The 26,850-nt window shown below is 43.6% G+C and overlaps 1 protein-coding gene across 4 annotated transcripts in view; it reads right to left on the bottom strand.

The window, feature by feature from the left end:
• Positions 1–26,850, bottom strand: part of LOC139422738 (spermatid perinuclear RNA-binding protein-like) — a 186,157-nt gene that overhangs the window by 60,111 nt on the left and 99,196 nt on the right. For all 4 annotated transcript variants that reach the window (XM_071174051.1, XM_071174053.1, XM_071174049.1 and 1 more), the window contains exon 3: positions 1,846–2,081. In XM_071174051.1, coding sequence (XP_071030152.1) covers positions 1,846–1,848 — 3 coding nt within the window. In that variant the 5' untranslated portion in view covers positions 1,849–2,081. The remainder of the gene's footprint in view (positions 1–1,845; positions 2,082–26,850) is intronic.

The raw sequence follows: 26,850 nt of genomic DNA, 5'->3' as shown, positions 1-26,850 counted from the left end.
TATATACAGCTCCTTGTGTGCACTACTGGTAATACCGTATATCCTGGGATGGCACAGTATAAAGGTATAGAACTCTGGATACTGCCCAACCCTATTACGTGGTGTGGCGTGGTGTTGTATGTGTGTGTGTGTGTGTGTGTGTGTGTGTGTGTGTGTGCGCGTGCGTGCGTGCACATTGATCAGTGTGTGTGTGTGTGTGTTTCCTAAACAGCCTAGCTATGGTGAGCACAGCCCTCATTATCCAGGGTTATTTATGAACGCCTCCTATACACCTCCTGCCCTCCCAGCACCTCCACCCCTCCCTCCCTTTTAATAATTAATGGTGCTGTCTGTGCTCCCCTGGGGCTCAACTTCAGAGTCAGGGGTAAGAACCATCAATCTCTCTCTCACTCTCTTCCTCCACCTCTCTCTCTCTCTTCCTCCACCACACTCTCTCTCTTCCTCCACCACACTCTCTCTCTTCCTCCACCACACTCTCTCTCTTCCTCCACCACACTCTCTCTCTTCCTCCACCACACTCTCTCTCTTCCTCCACCACACTCTCTCTCTTCCTCCACCACACTCTCTCTCTTCCTCCACCACACTCTCTCTCTTCCTCCACCACACTCTCTCTCTTCCTCCACCACACTCTCTCTCTTCCTCCACTCTCTCTCCCACAACTCTCTGTCTCTTCTCCCACCACTCACTCTCTCTCTCTCTTTTTCCCACCACTCTCTCTTCCTCCACCTCTCTCTCTCTTCCTCCACCTCTCTCCCTCTTCCTCCACCTCTCTCCCTCTTCCTCCACCTCTCTCCCTCTTCCTCTCTCCCTCTTCCTCTCTCCCTCTTCCTCTCTCCCTCTTCCTCTCTCCCTCTTCCTCTCTCCCTCTTCCTCCACCTATCCCTCTCTTCCTCCACCTATCCCTCTCTTCCTCCACCTATCCCTCTCTTCCTCCACCTATCCCTCTCTTCCTCCACCTATCCCTCTCTTCCTCCACCTATCCCTCTCTTCCTCCACCTATCCCTCTCTTCCTCCACCTATCCCTCTCTTCCTCCACCTATCCCTCTCTTCCTCCACCTATCCCTCTCTTCCTCCACCTATCCCTCTCTTCCTCCACCGATCCCTCTCTTCCTCCACCTATCCCTCTTCCTCTACCTATCCCTCTCTTCCTCTACCACTCTCTCTCACTTCCTCCACTCTCTCTCGCTCTTCCTCCACCACTCTCCATCCCTTGTTCTCTTCCTCTCTTTCTCATTCTCTCTCCTTCCTCTCTCTCTCTACCTCACTTGTTTTCTCCTCTCTTGTTCTCTCCATTTTGTTCTTCCTCTCCTTTCTCCAACGTGTTCCTGAAATCCTCTCTCGCTCACTTCCTCTACTATCTCTATTTGTCCCCTCTCCCTCCCCGTTGATAAACCAAGTCATGGCCCAAGTCTAGGTGCACAGTTGTCTGATCAGAGTAATATTACACAATATTGTGTGTAATATTACACACCTCATCCACCTACTTCTGACCTAAAGCACAAAACTCTGTCTTCACACTGACATTACTAACACTAGGGACCATGTATGCTGGCCTTTTGCCTCTTTCCACTTTCCAGGGCATCGTTGTAAATAAGACTTTGTTTTCAACTGAACTGGCCAGTAAAATATGTTAAATAAATCAAAAGCATGGATGTTGCAGACTTCCCAGGTTAAACAAGTATCTCCACCGAACAATAACTCATAACTGTATTGAGCTCTACGTCTACTGTAGAAACAGAATAGATTAACATATTGATACTCCTCACTCATCATACACATTCTGACAGGAAGCACTTGCACAGGCAGAAACACACACTCATGCAAGCACACACACACACTACTTACCATGCCTGCAGGAGGAGTGGGGGCTCCTTGTTTGTCTCCTTTTGTGACCCGGGTGAGTTTTCGGGTGCGTTTCCGGGTGCTTTGCCGGGTGAGTTTTCGGGTGCGTTTCCGGGTGCGTTGCCGGTGTGGCTCTGTGATATCAGGACAGATCAGGGGTAGTCTCTGCTCTCTGACTCCTCATACGCTCCCCTCTGACCGAGCCCCACAGACTACAGACCGGACTTCCTCTGTCTCACCTGGAGGGAGAGAGAGAAAGAAGGATGGATAGATTGAGAGAGAGAAAGAGAGACAGGGAGAGAGAGAGAGAGAGAGAGAGACAGGGAGAGAGAGAGAAAAAGAGAGAGAAAAATAGAGAGAAAGAGAGACAATGAGAGAGAGAGAGAGAGAGAGAGAGAGAGAGAGAGAGAGAGAGAGAGAAACAGAGACAGAGAGAAACAGAGAGAGAGACAGAGAGAGAGAGAGAGAGACAGAGAGAGAGAGAGAGAGAGAGAGAGAGAGAGAGAGAGAGAGAGAGAGAGAGACAGGGAGCGAGACAGCGAGACAGGGAGAGAGTGAGAGAGAGACAGGGAGCGAGACAGCGAGACAGGGAGAGAGTGAGAGAGAGACAGGGAGCGAGACAGCGAGACAGGGAGAGAGTGAGAAAGGAAAATACTGATCAGGAAAATGCAACCAGACAATAGTATATTATCTACCAAAACCCTCCTTAATAATGATCACACAGCTACAATACATGACCACTCCTCCCCCCCTTTCCTACTTTAGTGCACACACACCTCAGCAGGGTTATGGTCTAGTCTTTGTCTGCAGGTAGAGAGAGGAGAACGCATTGCTAAGCTGAAGACGAGACAGTCGAGCCTTATTCACATTTCATGATCTGGGAGGAGCGCTGTGGAAAAACCACTGATGTGAAGCTTGTTTTTATCTGCTGTTATGCACACACACACACACAAACAAACAGTTACACACACAAACAGATACACACACACACAAACAGTTACACACACAAACAGATACACACACACACTAACAGTTACACAGACACACTAACAGATACACACACACACACACACACACTGACAGTTACACAGACATACTGACAGACAGACACTCCAACACTTACACAAAGACATGCATTTTCAAAAACGGCCTGCTCCAGTTTCTGTGATTTATCTAGCCTAAATGATTCTGCTGCCCACTCGAGTCTAGCCTATCTGTCTGTCAGCTGTCCCTGTATCTCACCACTCTCTCACCTCGTCTCCCTCTCACCTCACCTGCTCCTCTCACAACTCGTTTCTCTCTCACTTCGTCTGCCTCTCACCTCGTCTGCTCCTCTCACCTCGTCTGCTCCTCTCACCTCGTCTGCTCCTCTCACCTCGTCTGCTCCTCTCACCTCGTCTGCTCCTCTCACCTCGTCTGCTCCTCTCACCTCGTCTGCTCCTCTCACCTCGTCTGCTCCTCTCACCTCGTCTGCTCCTCTCACCTCGTCTGCTCCTCTCAACTCATCTGCTCCTCTCAACTCATCTGCTCCTCTCAACTCATTTCTCTCTCACTCGTCTGCTCCTCTCAACTCATTTCTCTCTCACTCATTTGCTCCTCTCAACTCATTTCCCTCTCACCTCGTCTGATCCTCTCACTATATTAATGGGAGATTTAGCGTGGCAGAATAATAACTCATAATCATCATTCATCATGTATCACAGATTAACGAGGGGAGTGTCAATCGGTGGAAAGTTTGACCTGTTAATACCGGTGGTCATCTGCATTAATCCAACCATGAGGAGAGTGGTTGTGGTTTCCCTGGAAAATAATCTCCATTCCCATGGACTAGGTCAACTGGGCAGCTAATGGCTGGCAGGTAGAAGAACCAGAGGTGGACAGGACGCAGGCAGGAACACAAACAGCAGTAACATGTGTCAGAGGGCAGAGAGCACATCCATTCGGGACCTCTTGTCACAAACAGCAGAGGCATAGCTGTGATGTAACCGTACCTCTCCTTGCATGGCTAAAGTGACAGACTTGCATCAGCCAGGCTAAACTTCTCCACCCTGTCCTGTATGGAATGCCGTAAAGGTCCCCCCCTCTCAAAACATACGCATCAAACCTGCCATCGCTGCCCTACCAGAACCTGCCCTCTCTGACTGCAGTGTGACTGACTGGGTGCTATAGACACATCCCAGTAGAGGAGGAGGTACCCCAACCAGCAGTATATCCTCCCAGCTTACTCTGGTCTCTAGCTGCTCTGACTGCAGTGTGACTGACTGGGTGCTATAGACACATCCCAGTAGAGGAGGAGGTACCCCAACCAGCAGTATATCCTCCCAGCTTACTCTGGTCTCTAGCTGCAGTGTGACTGACTGACTAAGTGCTGCTTTGCTATAGATAAAACCACCACATACCACTGCTATGCCAGTGAGGCAACAGGGACACTTTATGGGTTTAAAAAGAGCCATGTATTTAAATATATGACTCTGGGTTTAACTAGCCACCAGCCACATGCAACGCTACAACTCAACCCCATTATCATGGAACAGAACAGTAAAGCAACACCACACCACCGAGAGTTCTTCTAAAACAACATCACACCGCCGAGTGCTCTACTAAAACACCACACCGCCGAGAGCTCTACTAAAAAAACACCACAGAGAGCTCTACTAAAACAACACCACACCACCGAGAGTTCTACTAAAACAACATCACACCGCCGAGAGCTCTACTAAAACACCACACCGCCGAGAGCTCTACTAAAACAACACCACACCGCCGAGAGCTCTACTAAAACAACACCACTGAGAGCTCTACTAAAACAACACCACACCACTGAGAGCTCTACTAAAACAACACCACACCACCGAGAGTTCTACTAAAACAACATCACACCGCCGAGAGCTCTATTAAAACACCACACCGAAGAGAGCTCTACTAAAACAACACCACACCACAGAGAGCTGTATGGAGGAGCTTTCCAGACTGTTGTTAAGGACTGTTGTAACACAAAACACCATTGGTTTACAGTCACACATGGTGGTTGGTTCCCAAAATGGGAAGTGCAGTTTTCTATCAACTGTAATGGCTCTAGCCTAGTCCCAGGTCTGTTTGCGCTGTATGGCCAACTCATATGGTCATTGTGAACAGTCATTGTGGCCATAGCAGTTTGTAAATCAACACAAACAGATCTGGGTCCAGGCTGGAATGGCTCTAATTTGGGAAAGATCTCACAGTGTTTACGTTCAACCCTCAGTGATACTGGGCAGATATGCCATGTCACATGTCACAGTCTCACAACAGGAAGTGACCTTGACCTCTCAGGAACCATTATGCAAAACCAAACCAGGATGTAAACTAGTCTGCAAGTCAACAACAATGGGGGATGGGAGATGTGAGTGGGTGGTAACAACTTTCCGTTGAGAACAGAGAGGTTGGGTATCTTTACCTGGTAATTTCAAACACAGTGAACCAGTATTCATAAAGGGAAATGTAGTTATATAAAGAACAGAAGTTGCCAAAGAGGAACCCTACTGGCATGGCAAAACACCAAATCATCTGGAGAGAGAGAGTGAGACGTTCTAACCAGTATGATGACATTTCTACATTTCAGAGAGGAACCCTACTGGCATGGCAAAACACCAAATCATCTGGAGAGAGAGAGTGAGACGTTCTAACCAGTATGATGACATTTCTACATTTCAGAGAGGAACCCTACTGGCATGGCAAAACACCAAATCATCTGGAGAGAGAGAGTGAGACGTTCTAACCAGTATGATGACATTTCTACATTTCAGAGAGGAAACCTACTGGCATGGCAAAACACCAAATCATCTGGAGAGAGAGAGTGAGACGTTCTAACCAGTATGATGACATTTCTACATTTCAGAGAGGAACTGACTTTGCAGCGACACAAGACTGGGCCTCATATTCACTCCTGTCGAAACTGTGATTGAAAGAGAGAACGCGCTGACATATTTCCCCAAGTCAGAAGCTAAATATTTAGACTGCAGCTACCCTTTGTCTAGTCAGCAATGAGAGTAGAGCTGTACACCACTGTGACTGAGTCCTGCCTGCCTATAATTGTGATGTAAATTACAGAAAGCTCCAGTGTGTGTGTGTGTGTGTGTGTCTTCCTTTGAATGGCTCTCTTGTAGCATTGTGCCCCATGCAGTCTGTCCTGTCCTCCGCTGCCCATAGTGAACTCATTAGCCCTACAGAGGGGAAGAAAATGAACTGGGCCTGACAGGCACTTAACTATGGAAATGACTCCACCAAGATGGAAACCACACTGCAATCAAAGAGCCAGCAGTATGTAGCTAGCCTCTCTGTCTGACAAGAGAACAAGTCACATTGTCGTATTGACTCCCTTTCTCCTGTTTGCTCCTTCTAATTGTTTTCTTTCTGACAGACATACATGCATACACCTACTGTAAACACACACACACTTGATTGGTCTTGTTTCCAGGCTGTTTGATAACATGAGCTAAGCCTGGATAGATCAAGCCACTAGACAGGGAGAACAGTTGGATGTCAGTGAAGGTTGACACCTAACAGTTAATAACATAAGGACCATTTAGGGCAGCGGTCGGCAACAGACGGCCTGTGGGCCTAAACCGACCCGTTAGTCAGTTTAGGGGCTGCAGGTAGCCTAGTGGTTAGAGCGTTGGACTAGTAACCAGCAGGTAGCCTAGTGGTTAGAGCGTTGGACTAGTAACCAACAGGTAGCCTAGTGGTTAGAGCGTTGGACTAGTAACCAGCAGGTAGCCTAGTGGTTAGAGCGTTGGACCAGTAACCAGCAGTTAGCCTAGTGGTTAGAGCGTTGGACCAGTAACCAGCAGGTAGCCTAGTGGTTAGAGCGTTGGACCAGTAACCAGCAGGTAGCCTAGTGGTTAGAGCGTTGGACTAGTAACCAGCAGGTAGCCTAGTGGTTAGAGCGTTGGACTAGTAACCAGCAGGTAGCCTAGTGGTTAGAGCGTTGGACTAGTAACCAGCAGGTAGCCTAGTGGTTAGAGCGTTGGATTAGTAACCAGCAGGTAGCCTAGTGGTTAGAGCGTTGGACTAGTAACCAGCAGGTAGCCTAGTGGTTAGAGCGTTGGACCAGTAACCAGCAGGTAGCCTAGTGGTTAGAGCATTGGACTAGTAACCAGCAGGTAGCCTAGTGGTTAGAGAATTGGACTAGTAACCAGCAGGTAGCCTAGTGGTTAGAGTGTTGGACTAGTAACCAGCAGGTAGCCTAGTGGTTAGAGTGTTGGACTAGTAACCAGCAGGTAGCCTAGTGGTTAGAGCGTTGGACTAGTAACCAGCAGGTTGCCTAGTGGTTAGAGCGTTGGACCAGTAACCAGCAGGTAGCCTAGTGGTTAGAGCGTTGGACTAGTAACCAGCAGGTAGCCTAGTGGTTAGAGCATTGGACTAGTAACCAGCAGGTAGCCTAGTGGTTAGAGCGTTGGACTAGTAACCAGCAGGTAGCCTAGTGGTTAGAGCATTGGACTAGTAACCAGCAGGTAGCCTAGTGGTTAGAGCATTGGACTAGTAACCAGCAGGTAGCCTAGTGGTTAGAGCATTGGACTAGTAACCAGCAGGTAGCCTAGTGGTTAGAGCGTTGGGCCAGTAACCAGCAGGTAGCCTAGTGGTTAGAGTGTTGGGCCAGTAATCAGCAGGTAGCCTAGTGGTTAGAGCGTTGGGCCAGTAACCAGCAGGTAGCCTAGTGGTTAGAGCGTTGGGCCAGTAACCAGCAGGTAGCCTAGTGGTTAGAGCATTGGACTAGTAACCAGCAGGTAGCCTAGTGGTTAGAGCATTGGACTAGTAACCAGCAGGTAGCCTAGTGGTTAGAGCGTTGGGCCAATAACCAGCAGGTAGCCTAGTGGTTAGAGTGTTGGGCCAGTAACCAGCAGGTAGCCTAGTGGTTAGAGCGTTGGGCCAGTAACCAGCAGGTAGCCTAGTGGTTAGAGCGTTGGGCCAGTAACCAGCAGGTAGCCTAGTGGTTAGAGCGTTGGGCCAATAACCAGCAGGTAGCCTAGTGGTTAGAGCGTTGGGCCAGTAACCAGCAGGTAGCCTAGTGGTTAGAGCGTTGGGCCAGTAACCAGCAGGTAGCCTAGTGGTTAGAGCGTTGGGCCAGTAACCAGCAGGTAGCCTAGTGGTTAGAGCATTGGACTAGTAACCAGCAGGTAGCCTAGTGGTTAGAGCATTAGACTAGTAACCAGCAGGTAGCCTAGTGGTTAGAGCGTTGGGCCGGTAACCGAAAGGTTGCTAGATTGAATCCCTGAGCTGACAAGGTAAAAATGTGTCGTTCTGCCCCTGAACAGGGCAGTTAACCCACTGTTCCCCGGTAGGCTGTCATTGTAAATAAGAATTTGTTCTTAACCGACTTGCCTATTTAAATAAAGGTTTTTTAAAAATGTGGGTTTTTTTGCCCCCCAAAACTGTTTTTAGGGGGTTGGGAAGGGTGGTGGGGTAGTTTTTGTTAAAATAAAATAAAAAATTAAGGCAAAAACCACTGGGATGTAGCCAAAACAATAAATAAATAGGAAATCTGTTCAAGTATTCCCTTGAAAAAAAAAATGAAAAAAATACCTTTCAATGTAATCAAGGTAATGAAATTATTTTCATTTTCAAATACAATCTATTTTTGGACTTAGTTGTGGTCAATTTGCATTGTACAAATAATATTAACGATGTTCCAGCCCCCCGACCATCCACTGACAAAAATCATCCCACAGCTGAATCCCTTCATCTGCTCTGTGTATGACAGCAGTGACCTTTCACACACACGGCAAGTTGTGTCCTCTGTAAGCATCTCTATCCATGCTGCTCCACTGTAGGCTAATCATCTACAAGTAAATGTCCAGTGTTTCCAGATTTCTATGAAATATGACCTATAATTAATTGCAATATGAGTGAAATTGTTTTCCTTCCAAAGAATTGTAATTAAGTTCAGTCTTATTGTTCTGTGTTGGAATGGTACGGGCGTACCCCAACAATAGAATGGTTTGGGTGTATACCGGTCACTACAAATATTAATGCGAGTAGACCGCTGATTGGCCAGCATATCCTCCTTAGGAGGGATGACATCATCATCTATGAGGAAATAGCGTTTTTTTTAAACTGTCTGTTTGAGATACAACTTTGAGGTTGAGTTTTTTAAACTGTCTGTTTGAGATACAACTTTGAGGTTGAGTTTTTTAAACTGTCTGTTTGAGATACAACTTTGAGGTTGAGTTTTTTAAACTGTCTGTTTGAGATACAACTTTGAGGTTGAGTTTTTTAAAGTGTTTTATTTGTACTCCCATTTATGCTTTGGCCACAAATACGAGTGTAGGAAGAGTCAACAACATTATTTGGCTATGAGTTAACAGAATATTAACATATATTGGCACGGGTGGTGTTAAGCTGTTTACGTGTCATCTAGAGAGTTTGTGACTAGCCAATATATCCTCCAAACAGCGGCTTCCAGGGCAATATCACTTTTATAAAATGGGTTACCAACATATTCAAATAATCATTGACATATTTTTATTAAAAACGTTATTTTGATTAATTTATTCACACTATTTCATCCTTCCACAAGATATAGTTCTAAAATAAATCTAGGGTTGCTTCCCAAGCAGACTGGTCGTTCTTTCTGATGGTTTGGTTGCCAGAGATGCGACCCAGTCGTTCAGTCTTATTGTTCTGCATCTATGGACTCGACCCAGTCGTTCAGTCTTATTGTTCTGTATCTATGGACTCGACCCAGTCGTTCAGTCTTTTTGTTCTGTATCTATGGACTCGACCCAGTCGTTCAGTCTTACTGTTCTGTATCTATGGACGCGACCCAGTCGTTCAGTCTTATTGTTCTGTATCTATGGACTCGACCCAGTCGTTCATTCTTACTGTTCTGTATCTATGGACCCGACCCAGTCGTTCAGTCTTATTGTTCTGTATCTATGGACTCGACCCAGTCGTTCAGTCTTATTGTTCTGTATCTATGGACTCGACCCAGTCGTTCAGTCTTATTGTTCTGTATCTATGGACTCGACCCAGTCGTTCAGTCTTATTGTTCTGTATCTATGGACTCGACCCAGTCGTTCAGTCTTATTGTTCTGTATCTATGGACTCGACCCAGTCGTTCAGTCTTATTGTTCTGTATCTATGGACCCGACCCAGTCGTTCAGTCTTATTGTTCTGTATCTATGGACTCGACCCAGTCGTCTTATTGTTCTGTATCTATGGACGCGACCCAGTCATCTTATTGTTCTGTATCTATGGACTCGACCCAGTCGTTCAGTCTTATTGTTCTGTATCTATGGACCCGACCCAGTCGTTCATTCTTACTGTTTTGTATCTATGGACTCAACCCAGTCGTTCAGTCTTATTGTTCTGTATCTATGGACGCGACCCAGTCGTTCAGTCTTATTGTTCTGTATCTATGGACTCGACCCAGTCGTTCAGTCTTATTGTTCTGTATCTATGGACCCGACCCAGTCGTTCAGTCTTATTGTTCTGTATCTATGGACTCGACCCAGTCGTCTTATTGTTCTGTATCTATGGACGCGACCCAGTCATCTTATTGTTCTGTATCTATGGACTCGACCCAGTCGTTCAGTCTTATTGTTCTGTATCTATGGACCCGACCCAGTCGTTCATTCTTACTGTTTTGTATCTATGGACTCAACCCAGTCGTTCATTCTTATTGTTCTGTATCTATGGACTCGACCCAGTCGTTCATTCTTATTGTTCTGTATCTATGGACTCGACCCAGTCGTTCAGTCTTATTGTTCTGTATCTATGGACGCGACCCAGTCGTTCAGTCTTATTGTTCTGTATCTATGGACTCGACCCAGTCGTTCAGTCTTATTGTTCTGTATCTATGGACTCGACCCAGTAGTTCAGTCCTTTTGTTCTGTATCTATGGACTCGACCCAGTCGTTCAGTCTTATTGTTCTGTATCTATGGACTCGACCCAGTCATCTTATTGTTCTGTATCTATGGACGCGACCCAGTCGTTCAGTCTTATTGTTCTGTATCTATGGACTCGACCCAGTCGTTCAGTCTTATTGTTCTGTATCTATGGACTCGACCCAGGCGTTCAGTCTTTTTGTTCTGTATCTATGGACCCGACCCAGTCGTCTTATTGTTCTGTATCTATGGACTCGACCCAGTCATCTTATTGTTCTGTATCTATGGACTCGACCCAGTTATTCAGTCTTATTGTTCTGTATCTATGGACTCGACCCAGTCGTTCAGTCTTATTGTTCTGTATCTATGGACTCGACCCAGTCATCTTATTGTTCTGTATCTATGGACGCGACCCAGTCGTTCAGTCTTATTGTTCTGTATCTATGGACTCGACCCAGTCGTTCAGTCTTATTGTTCTGTATCTATGGACTCGACCCAGTCGTCTTATTGTTCTGTATCTATGGACGCGACCCAGTCGTTCAGTCTTATTGTTCTGTATCTATGGACTCGACCCAGTCGTTCATTCTTATTGTTCTGTATCTATGGACTCGACCCAGGCTTTCAGTCTTTTTGTTCTGTATCTATGGACCCGACCCAGTCGTCTTATTGTTCTGTATCTATGGACTCGACCCAGTCATCTTATTGTTCTGTATCTATGGACTCGACCCAGTCATTCAGTCTTACTGTTCTGTATCTATGGACTCGACCCAGTCGTTCAGTCTTATTGTTCTGTATCTATGGACTCGACCCAGTCATTCAGTCTTATTGTTCTGTATCTATGGACGCGACCCAGTCATTCAGTCTTATTGTTTTGTATCTATGGACTCGACCCAGTCGTTCAGTCTTATTGTTCTGTATCTATGGACTCGACCCAGTCATTCAGTCTTATTGTTCTTTATCTACGGACGCGACCCAGTCGTTCAGTCTTATTGTTCTGTATCTATGGACTCGACCCAGTCATCTTATTGTTCTGTATCTATGGACGCGACCCAGTCGTTCAGTCTTATTGTTCTGTATCTATGGACCCGACCCAGTCGTTCAGTCTTATTGTTCTGTATCTATGGACGCGACCCAGTCGTTCAGTCTTATTGTTCTGTATCTATGGACCCGACCCAGTCGTTCAGTCTTATTGTTCTGTATCTATGGACTCGACCCAGTCATCTTATTGTTCTGTATCTATGGACGCGACCCAGTCGTTCAGTCTTATTGTTCTGTATCTATGGACTTGACCCAGTCATTCAGTCTTATTGTTCTGTATCTATGGACGCGACCCAGTCATTCAGTCTTATTGTTTTGTATCTATGGACTCGACCCAGTCGTTCAGTCTTATTGTTCTGTATCTATGGACTCGACCCAGTCATTCAGTCTTATTGTTCTGTATCTATGGACGCGACCCAGTCGTTCAGTCTTATTGTTCTGTATCTATGGACTCGACCCAGTCGTTCAGTCTTATTGTTCTGTATCTATGGACTCGACCCAGTCATTCAGTCTTATTGTTCTGTATCTATGGACCCGACCCAGTCGTCTTATTGTTCTGTATCTATGGACTCGACCCAGTCGTCTTATTGTTCTGTATCTATGGACTCGACTCAGTCGTTTAGTCTTATTGTTCTGTATCTATGGACTCGACCCAGTCATCTTATTGTTCTGTATCTATGGACTCGACCCAGTCGTCTTATTGTTCTGTATCTATGGACTCGACCCAGTCGTCTTATTGTTCTGTATCTATGGACTCGACCCAGTCGTTCAGTCTTATTGTTCTGTATCTATGGACCCGACCCAGTCGTTCAGTCTTATTGTTCTGTATCTATGGACCCGACCCAGTCGTTCAGTCTTATTGTTTTGTATCTATGGACGCGACCCAGTCGTTACTGGCTGGCAACGTTCTTATCCTTTGCTAGCTAGCCAACCACGGCTAACTTACAGTCAAGTCAAACAGTGCAGCCAGTAGCTGCATTTGTTAAAGCTGTTTTCTAGTGACATTTATTTGGATACATCCATAACAATGAGCTCATGATGCACAATTTCACCTGGCATAGAAAATGTGCTCTCTCGTCAGGACACTGTTGTTCAGAGGAGCTAGACAACAACACAGCTAACACAATCACTTCAAACTGAAGCTGGAAAGACTGTATACTAGCTGCACATCATTCCTTTGTATATATCAATAAAAATGATGGCAGCCGATTCATGATTTGGACTGTCTGAAAAACGCTGCCTGCTTCTCCCTCTCTTCCCGACCCCTACATGTTCATTACTACGGGACAGTTGAAAATTGAATTTGAATATTGAAACAACGTTGAAAATGTCGGCGAGACAGACAGTACGTTTTATACAAATCTCCCCTGTAGAAAACAAAATGTCTAAAGATAATATCTAGATGCTTTTTATAGTGGAGATGAAGTTTATAACCTCCCTGCCTGGGCTGATGAGACAGTTTTAACGTCATAGATTTAGCCGGTGGTAACTTATGGAATAGACACCGGCTAGAATGCGCTTTTAACCACTCAGCATTCAGGGTTAGGCCCACCTGATGTATAAATACATTTAGAAACCATAGAACCCATCATGTACAGTGTGCTGTATAGGATAAGTCTTTACTGATAAGGACGCACCCACAGGGCAGCAAGACACCCACCCAGTGATCTAAAACAACTCAATTAACCTCACTAAACACACAACAGACAGGAGAGATAACAAATGCAGCACCTCAGAACAGTACACACACACACACACACACACACACACACACAGCATGGTTGGGTTGGTTCTGTTTCATCACATCAACACTAGTCAGTATAACTAAATAAGAATGATTTGTTTGGCCTCACTCCCCATTAATCATCTTACAAGGCCAGGCAGCATAGAGACAGAGAAGTGTAAAGTAGAGTAGAGCAGAGTATTGTAGAGCAGAGCAGAATAGAGCAGAGTAGGTGTGATTAGCTGGGAGAGAGGACAGGAGGAGAGGAGCACGGGTGGAGTGGAACCATTAACATGAGCAGTGAGATGTGAGGCTGTATTTCACCTACTACTTTCTGGTTGTGAAAACGGACACAGTAAAGTCTTGTTGTGTAGAGGAGAGGGTTTAAAAAGACAGACACAGTAAAGTCTTGTTGTGTAGAGGAGAGGGTTTAAAAAGACAGACACAGTAAAGTCTTGTTGTGTAGAGGAGAGGGTTTAAAAAGACAGACACAGTAAAGTCTTGTTGTGTAGAGGAGAGGGTTTAAAAAGACAGACACAGTAAAGTCTTGTTGTGTAGAGGAGAGGGTTTAAAAAGACAGACACAGTAAAGTATTGTTGTGTAGAGGAGAGGGTTTAAAAAGACAGACACAGTAAAGTCTTGTTGTGTAGAGGAGAGGGTTTAAAAAGACAGACACAGTAAAGTCTTGTTGTGTAGAGGAGAGGGTTTAAAAAGACAGACACAGTAAAGTCGTGTTGTGTAGAGGAGAGGGTTTAAAAAGACCGACACAGTAAAGTCTTGTTGTGTAGAGGAGAGGGTTTAAAAAGACAGACACAGTAAAGTCTTAATGTGTAGAGGAGAGGGTTTAAAAATACAGACACAGTAAAGTCTTGTTGTGTAGAGGAGAGGGTTTAAAAAGACAGACACAGTAAAGTCTTGTTGTGTAGAGGACAGGGTTTAAAAAGGGACCGACCTTCTCCAAAAAACAAGCACTCTTGTCTATCCTCCTCTCCTAGTTCTACCTCCCAACTCACTTATGCTTTCCTCTCCTCCATTCCATTCTCCATCCTCTCTCCACTCCGCCATCCTATTTATTCTCTCCTCACCTCTTCTCACTCCTCTCCTTAACAAATTTATGAAAAATAAAAAACAGAAATATTTTATGTACATAAGTATTCAGACGCTTTGCTATGAGACTCAAAATTGATCTCAGGTGCATCCTGTTTTCATTGATCATTCATTGATCAAATTGATTGGAGCCCACCTGTGGTAAATTCAACTGATTGGATATGATTTTGGAAAGGCACACACCTGTCTACATAATATCCCACAGTTGACAGTGCATGTCAGAGCAAAAACCAAGCCATGAGGTTGAAGGAATTGTCCGTAGAGCTCAGAGACAGGATTGTGTCGAGGCACAGATCTGGGGAAGGTTACCAAAAACTATCTGCAGCATTGAAGGTCCCCAAGAACACAGTGGCCTCCATAATTCTTCAATGGAAGAAGTTTGGAACCACCAAGACTCTTCCTAGAGCTGGCCGCCCGGCCAAACTGAGCAATCAGGGGAGAAGGGCCTTGGTCAGGGAGGTGACAAAGAACCTGATGATCACTCTGTTAAGGCTAGAGCTGATTTCAAGGTTTTACTGCTAACCTACAAGGCATTACATGAGCTTACTCCTACCTATCTTTCCGATTTGGTCCTGCCGTACATGCCTACACGTATGCTACAGTCACAAGACGCAGGCCTCCATTTTGACGCTAAAATTTCTAAGCAAACAGCTGGAGGCAGGGGTTTCTCCTATGGAGCTCCATTTTTATGGAATGGTCTGCCTATTCATGTGAGAGACGCAGACTCGGTATTAACCTTTAAGTCTTTATTGAAGACTCATCTCTCCAGTAGGTCCTATGATTGAGTGTAGTGTGGCCCAGGGGTGTGAAGGTGAACGGAAAGGCACTGGAGCGACAAACCGCCCATGCTGTCTCTGCCTGGCCAGTTCCCCTCTCTCCACTGGGATTCTCTGCCTCTGACCCTATTGCGGGGGCTGAGTCATTGGCTTACTGGTGCTATTCTATGCCGTCTTTAGGAGGGGTGCTTCACTTGAGTGGGTTGAGTCACTGATCTTCCTGTACGGGTTGGCGCCCCCCTCAAGTTCATCCCGTGTGGTAGATCTTTGTGGGCTATACTTGGCCTTGTCTCAGGAGGTAAGTTGGTGGTTGAAGATATCCCTCTAGTGGTGTGGGGGCTGTGCTTTGGCAAAGTGGGTTGGGTTATATCCTGCCTGTTTGGCCCTCTCCGGGGGTATCATGGGATGGGGCCACAGTGTCTCCCGACCCCTCCTGTCTCAGCTTCCAGTATTTATAATGCAATAGTTTGTGACGTGGGCTAGGTTCAGTCTGTTATATCTGGTGTATTGCTCCCGTCTCATCCAGTGTCCTGTCTGAATTTAAGTATGCTCCCTCTAACTTTCTCTTTCGCTCTCTCATTTCTCTTTTTTCTCTTCCCTCGGAGGACCTGAGCCCCAGGACTACCTGGCCTGATGACTCATTGCTGTCCCCAGTCCACCTGCTGCTGCTGCAGTTTCAACTGTTCTGCCTGCGGCTATGGAACCATGACCTGTTCACCGGACCTGCTGTTTTCAACTCTCTCTCTCAATCGCACCTGCTGTCTCTAACTCTGAATGATCGGCTATGAAAGGCCAACTGACATTTACTCCTGAGGTGCTGACCTGTTGCACCCACAACCACTGTGATTATTATTGTTTGACCCTGCTATGAACGTTTGAAAATCTTGGCCATGTACTGTTATAAACTCCACCTGGCACAGCCAGAAAAGGTCTGGCCACCCCTCAGAGCCTGGTTCCTCTCTAGGTTTCGTCCTAGGTTCTGGCCTTTCTAGGGAGTTTTTCCTAGCCACCGTGCTTCTACATCTGCATTGCTTGCTGTTTGGGGTTTTAGGCTGGGTTTCTGTATAACACTTTGTGACATTGGCTGATGTAAAAAGGGCTTTATAAATACATTTGATTAATTGATTGGCTCCAGAGTTCCTCTGTGAAGATGGGACAACCTTCCAGAAGGACAACCATCTCTGCAGCACTCCACAAATCAGGCATTTATGCTAGAGTGGCCAGACGGAAGCCACTCCTCAGTAAAAATCACATGACAGCCTGCTTGGAGTTTGCCAAAAGGCAACAAAAGGGCTGATGAAACCAAGATTGACGTCTGGAGGAAACCTGGCATCATCCCTACGGTGAAGCATGGTAGTGGCATCATCATGCTGTGGGGATGTTATTCAGCGGAAGGGACTGGGAGACTAGTCAGGATCGAGGGAAATATAAACAGCGCAAAGTAGAGAGATGAAAACCTGCTCCACCATACTCAGGATCTCAGACGTCGGCGCAGGTTCACCTTCCAACAGGACAGTGGCTCGAAGCACACAGCCAAGACAACACAGGAGTGGTTTGGGGACAAGTCTTTGAATGTCCTTGAGTGGCCCAGCCAGAGCCTGGACTTGAACCCAATCGAACATCTCTGGAGAGACCTGAAAATAGATGTGCAGCAACGCTCCACATCCAACCTGACAGAGCTCGAGAAGATCTGCAGAGAAGAATTGGAGAAACTCCCCAAATACAGGTGTGCCAGGCTTGTAGCGTCCTACCCAAGAAGACTTGATGCTGTAATCGCTGCAAAAGGTGCTTCAACAAAGTACTGAGTAAAGGGTCTGAATACTTATGTAAATGTCATTGCTTTGTCATTATGGGGTACTGTGTGTAGATTGAGGGATAAAAAAATGTAAATATATTTTTTTTTAGAATAAGGCTGTAACGTAACAAAATGTGGAAAAAGTCCAGGGGTCTGAATACTGCCACACCACTAAGCAAGGGGCACCACCAAGCAAGCGGCACCAATGAAGACCAAGGAGCTCTCCAAACAGGTCAGGGACAAAGTTGTGGAGAAGTACAGATCACGATTGGGTTATAAAATAAATATATCACGGAGCACCATTAAATCCATCATTAAAATTTTTTAAAGAATATGGCACAATAACAAACCTGCCAAGAGAGGGCTGCCCACCAAAACTCACGGACCAGGCAAGGAGGGCATTAATCAGAGAGTCAACAAAGAGACCAAAGATAACCCTGAAGGAGTTGCTAAGCTCCACAGTAGAGATTGGAGTATCTGTCCATAGGATCACTTTAAGCCGTACACTCCACAGAGCTGGGTTTTACAGAAGAGTGGCCAGAAAAAAAGCCATTGCTTAAAGTAAAAAAATAAGCAAACACATTTGGTGTTCACCAAAAGGCATATGGGAGACTCCCCAGACATATGGAATAAGGTACTCTGGGCAGATGTGACTAAAATTGAGCTTTTTGGCCATCAAGGAAAATTATATGTCTGGCGCAAACCCAACACCTCTCATCACCCAGAGAACACCATCCCCACAGTGAAGCATGACACAACCCCCACCCCCCCAAAAAAAATATTTTTAATTCCAGGCTAAGGCAACAAAATAGGAAAGATGTGAATACTTTCACAAGCCAGTAGCTAGCAACCTAGCCAACTTTAGCCAGGCAGGCAAGCTGCAAAAGGACAAGTAGGCTACACTTCCCCATCGTTTATCAGTGCAATTTTGACAGCCAACTAGCTGAAAAGATTTGAGAGGAAAGGTTTATCTAATGTTCCTTCGTCATATTTTAGCTCATCTTGCTCTGGCTAGCATTAGTTGTTGATTTTGTTCTTGATGTGCATAACTGAGGAAGAGAGAGAGCATACATTTTCATGGTTGTTTGATCAATAAGACCGTAAAGTTCCCAAATGTAGGAAGACTCCCGTGGTATTAACATATTTACAGAAATCCATTCAGGTGTATTTTGTGGCTTTTGGCAAATGCGTTCTAATGATGTAAAGTCGCATTGTTGCTACTGCCTGTAAACACACAGTCCAGTTCAAAGTGAATGATGGTGAACCTCTGTGGCAAAAGGCTTGTTTGTATGAGGGCCTACTGTGACTCTGATTGGCTATGGTGTACCAGTCTGCATAGACTACGGTCCTGGACAAGACAGATGTTTTATAATTGTCCAAACGCACGGCTACTTTCCCACTCTATATTACTATACGTCCTTCCCAAACATTTAAAGAATTTAGTTCAGTTCCACTTTCACGTCTGTTTACACTTCATCCATCCTATGTCTTAACACAGAGCGCTACTGCTGCCAACACCTCAACAGCAGACCATCTATTCCTCTCTCCTCTCCTCACCTCAGCCCCTCTCTGGCCCTCCACGAGAGGATCATTAACAAGGAATGAAGACGTGGTGGATGTGCGGCTCCCAACTAGCACTCCCCTGATTAACGACTCATATGTAAATGTAAAAGGAGAGAGAGCTTGAGAGAAAGAATAGGATCTGTCAGTCAAAGAGAAGCTGGCTCTGTGCACAGCGCCTCAGGCTGCAGTCCTACCGCTGCAAACAATTACATCCTCACCTGCCACGGAGAGGAACATGCCAGCCAATTTTCCTACCTAGCTGGAGGGGGATACGCATTCACTAACAGGGTACTGCCACTTAGAATGTAAACAGGGCACCACACACACTTCTCATTGCCAGCTACAATGTCATCACTGACACCACACACACACACACCTCATTGCCAGTTACAATGTCATCACTGGCACCACACACACACTTCTCATTGCCAGTTACAATATCATCACTGGCACCGCGCGCGCGCACACACACACACACACACACACACACACACACACACACACACACACACACACACACACACACACACACTTCTCATTGCCAGTTACAATGTCATCACTGGCACCACACACACTTCTCATTGCCAGCTACAATGTCATCACTGACACCACACACACGCACTTCTCATTGCCAGTTACAATGTCATCACTGGCACCGTGGCAAGACACTCCTCTCTGCACAGCAGCTGAACACTCACTTAATCCTAACTGCCATTTTCCTTATTAGCTCATTACAGACAAGGGTTTATTACAAACAAAAACAACAACTTTTTGTTTGACTGGAAACAACGGTTGGGAAAAGTATTACTGGTAGTATAGTATTACTGGTAGTATAGTATTACTGGTAGTTTTAGAACGTGATCCAGTAGTACGGATTAGTAACATTACAAAATGATCAAGTATTAGTATTAGATTGTCTGTAATCTAGTACTACAGTGTAAGTCATATAAGAAGACATATTTTATCCTCCCACTGTGATAAGGAAGAGTAGCTAAGGAAACCGTAGGTGTTTTTCTTCCTATGTGTCTGTGTGTCATGAATACACAAGTGTCCCTCGCTACCCATGGCTCAAAGCGACTAATTACAAACACTCTCTACTTCCTCTCTATCCCTTGCTCTTCCTCCATCCCTCCTACACCTCTCTTCCTTTCATCAGCCAGTGGTTCTGATGTCCTCTCTGAGGTAATCACTCATTAGGTCTACAGTGAAGCCAGGACCTGCTTCCCCCACCAAGAGACTACAGCATCCCAGCACGGCCCAGCTCACTGCAGCCTTATATGACACAAACAACTGCAGACTTAGACTCACACGCTAGGTATTCAACCTAAATAATGAGAGACTACAGCATCCCAGCACGGCCCAGCTCACCGCAGCCTGAAACACTGCAGACATAAGCCCACACACTAGGTATTCAACCTAAATAATGAGAGACTACAGCACACTGCCTGTTACAGACAGGGAATTTTCTGCCATTAAAATCATTGGGCAGGCCACCTAAGCGTTTTTTTCAAACAGCCTAAAAATATATATTACATACACAATACCAGTCAAAAGTTTGGACACACCTTCTCATTCCAGGGTTTTTCTTCGTTGTTTCTATTTTCTACATTGTAGAATAATAGTGAAGACATCAAAACTATGAAATAACACATATGGAATCATGTAGTAACCAAAAAAGTGTTTAACAAAAATTCTTCAAAGATTCTTCAAAGCAGCCACCCTTTGCCTTGATGAGAACTTGTTCTCAACTAGCTGGTTAAAACCTCTTACTTCTACCCCCTCCTTTTTCGAACATTCTGTTAAAAATCGCACAACTTTTCAGCGTCCTGCTACTCATGCCAGGAATATAGTATATGCATATGATTAGTATGTGTGGATAGAAAACACTCTGAAGTTTCTAAAACTGGTTAAATCACGGCTGTGACTATAACAGATCGTGTGTTTCATTGAAAAACGCAAGAAAAACTGCTCTCTGAAAGCTAAAAATAATTTCCATAAGTCACTTTCATGGGTTGTTAAAAGAGGACAAAATTTAATATCGACCTGCATGCAATTCATACAAATTCCACACGATGTCGCCATTGTCGTCATTTTCAATATAATTTTTTGTTGGAAAATCCAAGTATCTGGCATCCGTTTCTTCCAGTCTCCACCAGGACGCTGTAAATGTGGACAATGGCAGCCATTGATTTGCAGACGAGGAGCTATTGAATATACATCGCCCTGTAATCATTTTGATAGATTATAAACGTTTACTAATACCTAAAGTTGGATTACAAAAGGATTTCGAAGTGTTTTGTGAAAGTTTATCGTCAACTTTTTTAATTTTAAAAAATGATGCAGCGTTAAAAAACGATGTTTTTTTCTGAATGACACAGCTTCCATAGAAAGCTATTTTGGGTATATATGGACCGATTTAAACGAAAAAAAGACCCAATAGTGATGTTTATGGGGCATATAGGAGTGCCAAGAAAGAAGCTCGTCAAAGGTAATGAATGTTTTATATTTTATTTCTGCGTTTTGTGCTGCGTCGGATAAGCAGAGTCTTTGTTTACGTCGCATTCAGGCATTTTGAGGTGGTGCATGCTATCAGATAATACCTTCTCATGCTTTCGCCGAAAAGCATTTTAAAAATCTGACTTGTTGGCTAGGTTCACAACGAGTGTAGCTTTAATTCAATACCCTGCTTGTGAATTTTGATCAAGGTTTGAGTTTTAACGAGCACATTTAGCGTAGCGCATTTGCATTTCCAGGTGCCTACTTGAGACATATGCGTCTCAAGTAGAATCAAGAAGTTAAATAAAGGTGAAATAAATTAACAAAAAAATGACAGCTTTGTAGACTTTCAAACCGCCGTTTTACCTGCATTTGTCCTGGGTCTGGTTCAACCCATTAGATTCTAGACCAATCAGACACCCCCGAATGTGTTTACAATTGATGAAGGGTCGGAGAGGTACTCAGATCCAGACTCATTCCAGGGAAGAAACTAACGTGTGTAGATGTAGCGTTTGCCCGGAGTCTGGGTAGCCAGGCAAAGCACTTTGGGACAAGTATTTGAAAAGATGTGGTATTATAGGTACGTTTTTGGAAATATTTTTGGAAAAAGTGTTACATCCTAAAAATGTTTAATGACTGATTGTTCAGGAGAACAGAGTAGTCTAAATGATCACGAAGAGGTTCTAGTCTAAATGATCACAATGAAGGGGTTCTAGTCTAAATGATCACAATGAAGGGGTTCTAGTCTAAATTACCACGAAGAGGTTCTAGTCTAAATGATCACGAAGAGGTTCTAGTCTAAATGATCACGAAGAGGTTCTAGTCTAAATGATCACGAAGAGGTTCTAGTCTAAATGATCACGAAGAGGTTCTAGTCTAAATGATCACGAAGAGGTTCTAGTCTAAATGATCACGAAGAGGTTCTAGTCTAAATGATCACGAAGAGGTTCTAGTCTAAATGATCACGAAGAGGTTCTAGTCTAAATGATCACGAAGAGGTTCTAGTCTAAATGATCACAATGAAGGGGTTCTAGTCTAAATGATCACAATGAAGGGGTTCTAGTCTAAATGATCACGAAGAGGTTCTAGTCTAAATTATCACCATGAAGGGGTTATAGTCTAAATGATCACGAAGAGGTTCTAGTCTAAATGATAACGAAGAGGTTCTAGTCTAATTGATCACAAAGAGGTTCTAGTCTAAATTATCACGATGAAGAGGTTCTAGTCTAAATTATCACAATGAAGGGGTTCTAGTCTAAATTATCACATTGAAGAGGTTCTAGTCTAAATTATCACATTGAAGAGGTTCTAGTCTAAATTATCACATTGAAGAGGTTCTAGTCTAAATTATCACATTGAAGAGGTTCTAGTCTAAATTATCACATTGAAGAGGTTCTAGTCTAAATTATCACATTGAAGAGGTTCTAGTCTAAATTATCACAATGAAGGGGTTCTAGTCTAAATTATCACAATGAAGGGGTTCTAGTCTAAATTATCACCATGAAGGGGTTATAGTCTAAATTACCACGAAGAGGTTCTAGTCTAAATGATCACGAAGAGGTTCTAGTCTAATTGATCATGAAGAGGTTCTAGTCTAAATTATCACGATGAAGAGGTTCTAGTCTAAATTATCACAATGAAGGGGTTCTAGTCTAAATTATCACATTGAAGAGGTTCTAGTCTAAATTATCACATTGAAGAGGTTCTAGTCTAAATTATCACATTGAAGAGGTTCTAGTCTAAATTATCACATTGAAGAGGTTCTAGTCTAAATTATCACAATGAAGGGGTTCTAGTCTAAATGATCACGATGAAGAGGTTCTAGTCTAAATTATCACAATGAAGGGGTTCTAGTCTAAATTATCACATTGAAGAGGTTCTAGTCTAAATTATCACGATGAAGAGGTTCTAGTCTAAATTATCACAATGAAGGGGTTCTAGTCTAAATTATCACATTGAAGAGGTTCTAGTCTAAATTATCACAATGAAGGGGTTCTAGTCTAAATGATCACGATGAAGAGGTTCTAGTCTAAATTATCACAATGAAGGGGTTCTAGTCTAAATTATCACATTGAAGAGGTTCTAGTCTAAATGATCACAATGAAGAGGTTCTAGTCTAAATTATCACCATGAAGGGGTTATAGTCTAAATGATCACGAAGAGGTTCTAGTCTAAATGATCACGAAGAGGTTCTAGTCTAATTGATCACGAAGAGGTTCTAGTCTAAATTATCACGATGAAGAGGTTCTAGTCTAAATTATCACAATGAAGGGGTTCTAGTCTAAATTATCACATTGAAGAGGTTCTAGTCTAAATTATCACATTGAAGAGGTTCTAGTCTAAATTATCACATTGAAGAGGTTCTAGTCTAAATTATCACATTGAAGAGGTTCTAGTCTAAATTATCACATTGAAGAGGTTCTAGTCTAAATTATCACAATGAAGGGGTTCTAGTCTAAATTATCACAATGAAGGGGTTCTAGTCTAAATTATCACAATGAAGGGGTTCTAGTCTAAATTATCACCATGAAGGGGTTATAGTCTAAATTACCACGAAGAGGTTCTAGTCTAAATGATCACGAAGAGGTTCTAGTCTAATTGATCATGAAGAGGTTCTAGTCTAAATTATCACGATGAAGAGGTTCTAGTCTAAATTATCACAATGAAGGGGTTCTAGTCTAAATTATCACATTGAAGAGGTTCTAGTCTAAATTATCACATTGAAGAGGTTCTAGTCTAAATTATCACATTGAAGAGGTTCTAGTCTAAATTATCACATTGAAGAGGTTCTAGTCTAAATTATCACATTGAAGAGGTTCTAGTCTAAATTATCACAATGAAGGGGTTCTAGTCTAAATGATCACGATGAAGAGGTTCTAGTCTAAATTATCACAATGGAGGGGTTCTAGTCTAAATTATCACATTGAAGAGGTTCTAGTCTAAATTATCACGATGAAGAGGTTCTAGTCTAAATTATCACCATGAAGGGGTTCTAGTCTAAATTATCACATTGAAGAGGTTCTAGTCTAAATTATCACAATGAAGGGGTTCTAGTCTAAATTATCACATTGAAGAGGTTCTAGTCTAAATTATCACAATGAAGGGGTTCTAGTCTAAATTATCACATTGAAGAGGTTCTAGTCTAAATTATCACATTGAAGAGGTTCTAGTCTAAATTATCACATTGAAGAGGTTCTAGTCTAAATTATCACAATGAAGGGGTTCTAGTCTAAATGATCACGATGAAGAGGTTCTAGTCTAAATTATCACAATGGAGGGGTTCTAGTCTAAATTATCACATTGAAGAGGTTCTAGTCTAAATTATCACGATGAAGAGGTTCTAGTCTAAATTATCACCATGAAGGGGTTCTAGTCTAAATTATCACATTGAAGAGGTTCTAGTCTAAATTATCACAATGAAGGGGTTCTAGTCTAAATTATCACATTGAAGAGGTTCTAGTCTAAATTATCACAATGAAGGGGTTCTAGTCTAAATTATCACATTGAAGAGGTTCTAGTCTAAATTATCACAATGAAGGGGTTCTAGTCTAAATTATCGCATTGAAGAGGTTCTAGTCTAAATTATCACAATGAAGGGGTTCTAGTCTAAATTATCACATTGAAGAGGTTCTAGTCTAAATTATCACAATGAAGGGGTTCTAGTCTAAATTATCACAATGAAGGGGTTCTAGTCTAAATTATCACAATGAAGGGGTTCTAGTCTAAATTATCACATTGAAGAGGTTCTAGTCTAAATTATCATGATGCCCTTTCATCTCTTCTTCTTCCCTCATTTTCTCTTTTCCATCATAACATAATAATGTTGAGATTTCTCATTACTAGCTAATTGTGTGGTTCTCTCAGGAGGACAAGCAGGGGCCCGCATATACACACACACACACACACACACACACACACACACACACACACACACACACACACACACACACACACACACACACACACACACACACACATTTCCCTGTAGAGGACAATAGCATTAGATATTTTGCGTTCCAAATGGCACTCTAGTGCATTATGGGACCTAGTCACAAGAAGAACACTATACAGTTGTGATGGGGGGGGGGGGGGGGAATGGATGAAGTTAAATATAACAATATTATTTTTGCACTCGTTGGCTGTACCTGCAGTATTTTCCTTCATCTTTTTAAATAGGGAGCCAATCTGTTTTCAGCACTTTTACTTCAATGACTGATCAAAAACAATTCACATGGCTCTCTCTTGTCCCTCTGCAGATGACGTCGCAATACATATCGAATCCCAATACATATCGAATCGGCACCTTAGTATCATGATAATATCGTATCGTGAGATCCTTGGCCATTCCCAGCTCTATTGTAAAGGGAACAGGGTTACATTTAAGATGCACACATGGAAAGAGGGGAAGGATTTACATGGAATTTACAGAGGATGCCTCAAGCAACCAATTTCATTCAAAGCGACCCTGATAACCATCAGCGCAAAAGAGGAAGATATTATAGAGGAACCAACCAGGTCTGTGTGTGTGTGATATTTCAATGCTATTTCTTGATCATTAGGCCAATGCTGCTAAGATACTGTAGCAGCTCACCTGAATGTCTGTGTGTGTGCCGGTCATATTAATCCTAACCTCTGTCTAGAAATTCATGTTAATGCTACTTTTATTTCATGTGTTGACATCTAGGTCTCACCAACCATCTGTCAAAACGGATGCTGTTGCTATGTGTGCACGGTTGTGTGTGTGTGTACACGGGTGTGTACGTGTGTGTGTGTGTGTGTGTGTGTGTGTGTGTGTGTGTGTATATACACCACCTACTCCATTCTATCCATGCCCTGCTCTGAAGACGAGATGCATTCTCTTATGTAAACATCTGCTAGTTGATTGGACTGCTGCCTGGCTGGTCTGTGTTTCTGCTTCTCTCTCTCAAAGGATGTGTCTGAGAGTGGACACAGCCTCTCCCTGATGGAGAACAGAGAGGTAGGGGTCTATTCGTTTCAATTCAAGCTCTTTTTGACAGCACCCCTTTTGATTTGAACGGAACCTTCCATAAAAAGTTGCCCGTTGTAGAAGAGAGAAAACATTCAAGAGATAAATGTGCTTAAAGTTGCCCCATTTTGCATACCCCACCATACCATGAGACATCCATGTCTTCACCACTGGAAACGAAATCATTTAAAAGCTTACAAACAGGGTTGTCAAACTACTTTATCATTTCTGGGAAAAATTAATTGTAATTTATTTAACATTTCACTTAAATTATCTAAAAAAGCTTTTAGGCCTTTCAGCTGAAACACAATGCCATCCCCTTTCAGTCTTTCAAAATATATAGAACAATGTCTAAACATGAGTTTATAGGGACTTGAGGTAATCTGTGTGTAATTACAGAGTCTCCTGAGCCCAGAGCTGCAGCAGAGAGATGACAAGCTCACATTGTTTTAATCACTGGAGAAAGAAAGAGGAAACTAACAACTTCTCTGTCTTCAGCACGCTCCACACATAACACACACACAGTATGGCTAAAACAACATCTCTCATCAACAAAGAGAACAGTGGAAGGGCCAAGCAAGCAGACTTCAGAGCACTTCATCCTCTTCCTACATCTGCATAAAACAAGTATAGTAGACCCTAAACCACTTTGAATGCTACT

This window comes from Oncorhynchus clarkii, chromosome 12, assembly GCF_045791955.1.
Source record: "Oncorhynchus clarkii lewisi isolate Uvic-CL-2024 chromosome 12, UVic_Ocla_1.0, whole genome shotgun sequence".
Lineage (NCBI taxonomy): Eukaryota > Metazoa > Chordata > Actinopteri > Salmoniformes > Salmonidae > Oncorhynchus > Oncorhynchus clarkii.
The sequence above is the reverse complement of the archived record's forward strand: the minus strand, read 5'-3'. Positions and strand labels throughout refer to the sequence as shown.